A 9,021-nucleotide genomic window follows, 5' to 3' on the forward strand; every position below is an offset into this window, starting at 1 on the left:
CGCCGTTTCTCTGTAAACCCTAACGCCGGTAAGTCATCAAACTCGTGGAAAAGATGAACATAAAACGTTGTCTCTTTCAATTTACTCATTCTCACCGTTTCACGTTTATTTTTTCAGATCTATAACCACAATGACGAGTACTCGAACTCCTTCTGCGACTAATCAGGTCCGCTTGAAATTTTTCTACTGGAAGACTTGTAAGTAAGTCGTCTGGAAAGTCTTCAACCTGGACGACTTAGTACGTCCATTTGGAAGACTTTCCAGACGACTTAAATATAAGTCGTCAACTAAGTCGTCCAGTTGGACGACTTTCTAGACGACTTATATTTAAGTCGTCTACTAAGTCGTCTGGAGTAACAATTAAGGCGTGATTGATTTAGCTTGTGTTCTGACTTCTATTGTTGTCTTTGATTATTTTGCAGACAAAAAGGATGGATATTCCAGAACTCCCCCGTAGGTTATACACATTAGGGGAAGAGCCAGAACCCCACAATAGCATTTCGTATCATACGGATAACACGAAGTTGCATACTGCTCTTAGGGAAGCTCTCACTGATGCTGAATTTGAAGAGCTCAAGGAGTCGAGATTGGGAGTTTTCATCAAGTTCAAGGAGCAGGGATTTGGTTGGGCTTCAAGGCTGGTTCACCACTTGCTCGGTTTAAAGCTGGACATTAAGAAGAAGTACGAGATGTGGTGTCTCGTTGGTCCAGAACCTGCGAGGTTTTCACTGTTAGAGTTTGAAAACATCACTGGTCTAAACTGCGACTACATCGAGGACCTTGAGACACCAGAATGTGAAGTTACCCCACAGATGGTTTCTTTCTGGGAGATGATGGGAGTTCATCGGGAAGCTGGGCCAAGTACTGATCAGATAATAGCAGCACTGAAGAGATGCGGGGATTGGTCCAGGGAAGATCGCAAGCGACTCGCGTACCTTTCCATCTTCACTGGATTCATTGAAGGGAAAAAGTTCTCAAGCGCTACACGAGCTACTCTCGCAAGGCTAGTGATGGATTTAGAAAGGTTTGAGAATTATCCATGGGGGAGAGTCGCGTTTAAGGTGCTGATGGACTCTTTGTGGAACAAAGATATTACTGGCTGTTACACCGTGGATGGCTTTATACAAGTTCTTCAGGTCTGGGCGTACGAAGCTATTCCGGGATTGGGTGCTAGTATTGGTCTACCCAGAGCAAACAGTCCGTCTCCACCGATTCTGGCTTACGACGGCAGCAGAGGCCGCAGATTCATGAAAGCTGCTATCTTGAGTCAGGTACCTTTCCATCTTCACTTAATTAAGTCGTCCGGAAGGTCTTCCAGCTGGACGACTTAGTAGACGACTTATTATAAGTCGTCTGGAAGGTCTTCCAGCTGGACGACTTAGTAGACGACTTATTATAAGTCGTCTGGAAGGTCTTCCAGCTGGACGACTTAGTAGACGACTTATTATAAGTCGTCTGGAAGGTCTTCCAGCTGGACGACTTAGTAGACGACTTATTATAAGTCGTCTGGAAGGTCTTCCAGCTGGACGACTTAGTAGACGACTTATTATAAGTCGTCTGGAAGGTCGTCCAGCTGGACGACTTAGTAGACGACTTATAATAAGTCGTCTGGAAGGTCGTCCAGCTGGACGACTTAGTTGACGACTTATAATTAAGTCGTCTATTTAGTATTTTGTTTCAAATATCTAACTCGATTCTTCTTCTATTTACTGCAGACCCGCGTGATCAACTTTGTTGAGAAGGACATTAGTGAAATGTGGCCAAAATGGGACTCTGAGGTTGATGACGTGCCCGCGGAGAACATCATTAAAGTGATGTATGATCGGAGACCGTGGAAGTGGACCATGGATTGCTGGGAAGTCACTGGTACAAAACCCAAGTTTGTGACTCCATCGAAAAGAGCCAAAGAGATGGTTGTGGAGGAGGTGGAGGAAGACAATCAGAGACCTCGGAAGAAAGCTCGTAAAGAGGCTCCTAAAGAGGCTCCTAAAGAGGCTAGAGAAGAGGCTCCTACAGAGGCTACAGAAGAGGCTACAGAAGAGGCTAGAGAAGAGGCTAGTTGGGTGACCAGAGAGGAGTTAGAAAACATGTTCAAGGACTTAGGTGACATGATGAAAGAGGGGTTTAAGAAGTGCATCAGGGAGATTAGGAAGATCTCCGATAGATTGGAAGCTGTGGAGAAGAAGGTTGGTGTCACCAATCAGGCTACCCCTCAAGCCCCAGAAACCGGGGTTAGTAAAAAACACCCTACCCCACAAGCCCCAGAAACCGGGGCTAGTAACAAACAGACTACTCCTCAAAAGGATCAGCCTCCACTTCAAACCAATCATCCTACTCCTCCCACCAGACAGCCTGCTCCTCAAAAGGCAAAGCCTACTCCTCAAAAGGCGAAACAGCCTGCTCCTCAAACTAAACAGCCTGCTCCTCAAACTAAACAGCCTGCTCCTCAAACGAAACAGCCTGCTCCTCAAACTAAACAGCCTGCTCCTCAGACGAAACAGCCTGCTCCTCAAACGAAAAAGCCTTCTCCACAAAAGAAACAGCCTTCTCCTCTGCCAAAGAGGTTAATATCAAATCTTTAAGTCGTCTGGTCTTTGTATAGATTTGTAAATATATAAGTCGTCTGGAAGGTTTTCCAGCTGGACGACTTACAAATAAGTCGTCTGGAAGGTTTTCCAGCTGGAAAACCTTCCAGACGACTTATTTGTAAGTCGTCCAGCTGGAAAACCTTCCAGAAGACTTACAAATAAGTCGTCTGAACTCCAGCAGTCGTCCAGGGTTAACTTGTTCTCTTTTATTGCAGAGATTGTTGCCGGAGGATACAGCAGATGAGGCGATCTCGGTATATAAGATCTTGCCGGAGGATAAAGCAGATGGTGTCACCTCCAAAGAGATTGTTCCTCTCACTTCCACTGACCAACCGAGCTTCGCTTCCAACGATCAACAACCGAGCTTCGCTTCCACCGATCCAGCTTCAGCTTCAGAACCGAGCCTGGTTGTATTGGACCAAACAGCTCCCACTGCTTCTGTGCGTGCAAGGAGTGAACGAACGAAGAAACCTGCTCCCACGCAGATATCTCCTTATACGGCAGAGAGAAGGAAACTCCTTAGAGTGGGAAAGTATAATCCATTTCCCACACTAAACAGACCTAAGATGAAGGAGCTCGCTGATTGGTTGAAAACTGATCCGTAAGTGATTGCTTTACCCATAATAGCTTGATTTAGTCTACCAAAACTGATTGCTTTTTTGTTTGCAGTGATTATTTCACTAAGGAGAGGACAAACCACGTACATCACCAACTTGGTGGTATCAAAAACTCCGGACATCCAAAGCATGGCTGGAAGACGTAGTAAGTCTTCTGCTTATCTTTAAGTCGTCTGGTAACTTGTCTTTGTATAGATTTGTAAATATATAAGTCGTCTGGAAGGTTTTCCAGCTGGACGACTTATTTGTAAGTCGTCCAGCTGGAAACCTTCCAGAAGACTTACAAATAAGTCGTCTGGTAACTTGTCTTTGTATAGATTTGTAAATATATAAGTCGTCTGGAAGGTTTTCCAGCTGGACGACTTACAAATAAGTCGTCTGGAAGGTTTTCGAGCTGGAAAACCTTCCAGACGACTTATTTGTAAGTCGTCCAGCTGGAAAACCTTCCAGACGACTTATTTGTAAGTCGTCTGGAGGGTTCTAACTTGTATTATTTTATATGCAGCATATAGATGCTTGGATGAATGTGCTGAGGCAGAGGTATAAGGAGAACCCACAATGTTTCCGGAGCGAGCGAATGTGCTTCCTGGATCACAACTTTACCCAGTCTTGGAGAGAACAGTATCTGGTCTTCAAAACATCGTCGTCTGATCACAATGGTTTAGGAAAAATGCTACCTAGTGGGGCGGCGAGTTTGTATGACGGATCAATGCCTTCATTTTGCCAATCAAACAAGAAGTGGGGGAGGACATTGATGATATCTATGCGCCACTGAACTTGGACAACAAACATTGGGTGGCTATTTGGATATCGATCCCTAAGAGGCACATAGTCGTCTGGGACAGCATACCTTCAACTACCATACCAGAAAGATGGGATGAGATAATGGAGCCTTTCTCGAGATGGTCCCTTATCTGATTGTGGAGTGCGGAGACCAGATGCATGGGTTGGAGCGATACACTTATGAGAGACTCCTCAAAGATGTACCCACGGCCAACAATGGTGATTGTGGCGTGTACGCTGCAAAGTACATTGAATGTCATGCTCTTGGGGTCCCCTTTAGCCCTAAAGACTTTGCTAGGTCCAATGCGAAGACTATGAGGGATACTATGGCTTTGGCTATATGGACGGAGCTTGTTGATCAGCATCTGAAAGATAATGAGGATGGTGGTATGTTTGTAGGCATGTATGATTAGATACACAAATCAATTTGTATAGATTTTTTAACTTGTATAGATTTTTTAACTTGTATAGATTTTTTAACTTGTATAGATACACAAATCAATTTGTATATTTGAACTATTTGTATACACAAATCTATTTGTATATTTGAACTATTTGTTTACACAAATCTATTTGTATGTTTGTGGGCATGTATGTTATTTGATTTCTAACTTGTATAGATTTTCTAACTTACAAATAAGTCGTCTGGAAGGTTTTCCAGCTGGACGACTTACAAATAAGTCGTCTGGAAGGTTTTCCAGCTGGACGACTTACAAATAAGTCGTCTGGAAGGTTTTCCAGCTGGACGACTTACAAATAAGTCGTCTGGAAGGTTTTCCAGCTGGACGACTTACAAATAAGGTCGTCTAAAAAAAATAAGGTAGTCTAAAAATAAAATACACTGGACGACTTACAAATAAGGTCGTCTAAAAAAATAAGGTAGTCTAAAATAAAATACACTGGACGACTTCGTAAAAGGTCGTCTAAAAAAAAATACACTTGAAGGGATAGTAGAAGGTAGTCTAAACACTGGACGACTTAAATACACTGGACGACTTAAATACACTGGACGACTTCGTAAAAGGTCGTCTAAAAAAATACACTTGAAGGGATAGTAGAAGGTAGTCTAATACACTGGACGACTTCGTAGAAGGTAGACGAAACACTGGACGACTTAGAAATTAGTCGTCTGGACGGGTAATCAAGACTGGACGACTTATATTTAGGTCGTCTGGACAACTAGTCAACTGGTTGTGTACATTGTGGTTTCGTATGGCCAGTTTCCTTGCAGTTTGAGCATCTCCGTGCCCTGTGTTTCTTCCTGGGTTTGTGTCCCTCATCCTAGATAGCTCCAACCAAGATTGCCATCTTGATTTCTTCTGTCTCCCCGGACCACGCTTTACGTTTGGAGGAAAGCATTCTCGTTCCTCAATATGTTGTGACACGATAGGATATATATTCTCTGAGTATCCTGCATACAGATGATTCTTTGAGTAAAGTGGACATACAAGTGTGTCGATATGCACACCAGCATGTGTTCCAGCTGCTATAGCATGAGAGCAAGGTATTTTCTCCACTCCATAGACACCACAACCACACTTTACATGTTCCAAATCAACCGCACAGTCCATTTTGCCACCTTTGACAAAGAAACGCCATCCATCAATTGGTTCGACCGTCATCGTATCCGCTATCTCTGATCGAACAGCAAGCAAGTATTCAACACCCCGGCTATGTACAGTTGGGAGACTCAAAGCATCTTGTCTCCTTTTCCAATACCATTTTCCTAACTTCTGCCTTATGAACTCCAGCAGGAACGGAATCGGAAATCCTCTTGCTCGCTTCAGTGCGGAATTAATAGATTCAGCGATGTTGCTTGTTTTTATGTTGAACCTGTTCCCTTACAATAAACCCTTGACCATAGCTTGGCGTCGGCCTTCTCCAAATACGTTGCAAGTTCCGGGTTTGCACTCCGTATCTCAGCCATGTACCGGTTAAAATCGTGAACCGTGTGCGCATAAGCAGCCCCTTTCACCAAGTACATGAGATGTTTCCCTTTAAACTTTTTGACAATGTTATCTTGAAGGTGATAATAACATATTCCTCGGGTTGCCCAAGGAAACACCTTCTCACACGCACTTTTAATGGCCGCGTGCCGGTCAGAGACTATCACCAGAGGCTTGTCATGAGATATACAACTAGCCAATTTTGTGAAAAACCATTCCCAAGAAGGTTCATCTTCAGCATCCACGATCCCAAAAGCCAATGGGAATATCTGAAAATTGCCATCTTGTGCGGCTGCAACTAACATAACACCTCCATACTTTCCACTTAGGTGAGTTCCATCCACCACAATGACCCTTCTCTGATACTTAAAACCTTTGATAGAAGCTCCAAAAGAGAGAAATAGATACTTAAATCTTTTCTCAGAATCAAGTTCTATAGCCGTGATAGAATCAGGATTTGCAATGGAGATTTGCTCGAGATATGAAGGCAGACGCGAATACCCTTCTTCTGCTGATCCTCTCCACAATTTCTGTGCATATAACAGTGCTCTGTATGAAGTGGTGTAATCAAGCGTCATGCCAAACATGTTCTTCATTGCATCAGTGATATGCTGTGGAGTTATCCCATCAATGATCCCAACACGATCAATGAAAAGACTACCAACATTACTTTGGAGTACAGTGTCTCCGCTGAGCGATTCGGTCTCCAATTGAGCATAAATGTTTTTTCCACATACTTTGTTACCCAAACGTGTTTGACCCATGTTTCACACTCGCTCTGATCTTCCATCCACAACCGCTACCCGACATATTGCCACAAGGAGAGTTTTTGTTGATGTATATTCTGAAAGAAAACCTACCCCTCACTGCTGTCAACCGCAGCTCTGAAAGCAGTGCATCCTTGCTAACAAAACTCTGGTTGACATAGATGCTGGTACAATCCGATTTTCCTCCTTCAATAGCATTTGTCTTAGCATATGTCTTTTCAATTTCTTTCAAAACAAATATTATCATCATCTTCCTCGTCCTCATCTAGAACCTTTCCATAAAGACTGTAATCCCCACCATTCTGATCCGTTTCACCAACAATAGTGTTATCAGCATCCTCCTCCCCATTTTCCTCCTCCCCATTTTCCTCCTCCCCATCTTGATTTTCATCTTCAACAGACTCATTATCACCAACATCTTCAAAACATTCATCAGCCTCATCATTATCACCAACATCTTCTTCCCATTCACCAGCTTCATCATTATCACCAACATCTTCTTCCCATTCACCAGCTTCATCATTATCACCAGCTTCTTCTCTTTTCTCTGAAACCGTTTCCACCTTGCTGCGGCTTGATACACAAAGACATACTCTATGCGTTTTGAGTATCTCGAGCAAGTTTCGAACTTGTCTATCACTTGTAACATGAATGGGAGGACTGCTTGGAGTCATCATCATTTCTGCTGGTAATGAGTAGCTAATCTCCACAGTCACTGATCTCATGTCCAGGTTATAATCTTCTTGAGCCATTGCAACAAGTTCAGCAGTGTTTGAATCTTCATTCAATAAAAACAATCTTGCTCCTTTGGAGATCATCAACCACAAAATCCCAACGGAAATCTCTCAACAACCATTCTCCATACACTGCAATGTAACTTAAAATCATCTGCAAATATTCAAAATAAAACACATTAGTAAACATAGAGAAAATGAAGAAGTTCAACAAACATTATCGCAGACGACTTAGATTTAAGTCGTCCAGAAGACTTAAAGGTAAGTCGTCTAAAGAGGTCACTTTTGCAATTGAAAATTAAAAGGGACGACTTAATTCTAAGTCGTCCGGCTTTGTTTGTTAAAAAAAAAAATTCAGACGACTTATATATAAGTCGTCTACGAAAAACGGGCTAGTTTTGCATTTGACCGAATCGTGTCAGATCTTTGACTATTTCTGGACGACTTATAAATCAGTCGTCTCTGGAAAGTAAAAATTTCAATATTTTATTCAAACTAGACGACTTACACGTAAGTCGTCCCAGGTTAGTTTTGTAATTGAAAAATAAAACTTGAAATTTAACTTTCTCCAGACGACTTTAACTAAAAGTCGTCCAGCTAGACGACTTAATTTAAGTCGTCCGGGATAAGCAAGGTTTGGACGACTTAATTGGGAAAAATTCTGGACGACTTTGCTTTCCCCGGACGACTTTAAATTAAGTTTCTGACGGGACGACTTATATTATTATGTCGTCTGGTAAAAAATTAAATTATGAAGTTTTATTTTTCAACTAACAAACTAACCTAAGACGACTTACACGTAAGTCGTCTAGTTTAATAAAATATTGAATTTTTAACTTTCCGAGAGACGACTGAATTATAAGTCGTCCAGAAATAGTCAAAGATCTGACACGATTCGGTCAAATGCAAAACTAGCCTGTTTCTCGTAGACGACTTATATATAAGTCGTCTGGACTGTTTTTTTTTCACCAAACAAAGCTGGACGACTTAGTTAAGTCGTCCGTTTGACCAGAAGACTCATCAGTAAGTCTTCTACATACAGATGACTTACTTGTAAGTCTTCTACGCGAAACAGATTTTGAAAAAAATTCAAATTCGTACCTTCAACTAGGTGAGATGACTTTGTTTGCACACAGGGTCTTCTCCAACCACCCAGAACCTCAACGAAAGCAACCGTAAGTCAAAACGAAAGAAATATGGCTCCAAAAACATTTTGAATCAAAAGCTTCAGTTTTTTGGATGAATATGGAGAGAAAGTGAAAGAAATGTTGTTTTTAGTTCATAACACATTGAAACAGAGAGAGTGTAAAGGATTTACGTGCATTAAAGGGCATTAAAAGCTCCAAACAGTTCGTACAAGGTTGTTCCCACTATTCATGGCAGTGGCAATATTGTAATACTTGAAGAAAATGAGGTTGAGACAGTAAAGAAGCCATTTTCGAAAAAAAAAAAAAAAAAGGGTTAATGGCATTTTCGTAGATAAAATGCAGATGTGGGGTTAAAAACTCAAAAAAAAAATGAGTCAAAAGAAAAGGTTAGTTTTCTGTTTGAATTCAAGTTTTGAGTCACTTTTGCAATAAGCCCAG

General features: G+C 41.9%; 2 protein-coding genes across 2 annotated transcripts; both read left to right on the top strand.

Annotated features, from left to right (window-relative positions):
- Positions 1-1,250, top strand: LOC130499846 (uncharacterized; the record flags this gene model as incomplete). The annotated part of the gene is made up of 1 exon (XM_056994290.1): positions 1-1,250. A coding segment is annotated over exon 1 (819 nt), but the record flags the coding sequence as incomplete, so codon positions are not given.
- Positions 1,251-1,842: 592 nt separating this feature from the next.
- Positions 1,843-2,114, top strand: LOC130499847 (uncharacterized; the record flags this gene model as incomplete). The annotated part of the gene is made up of 1 exon (XM_056994291.1): positions 1,843-2,114. A coding segment is annotated over exon 1 (270 nt), but the record flags the coding sequence as incomplete, so codon positions are not given.
- Positions 2,115-9,021: the final 6,907 nt, after the last annotated feature.

The sequence above is a fragment of the Raphanus sativus genome, chromosome 9 (assembly GCF_000801105.2).
Source record: "Raphanus sativus cultivar WK10039 chromosome 9, ASM80110v3, whole genome shotgun sequence".
Classification (NCBI taxonomy): domain Eukaryota; kingdom Viridiplantae; phylum Streptophyta; class Magnoliopsida; order Brassicales; family Brassicaceae; genus Raphanus; species Raphanus sativus.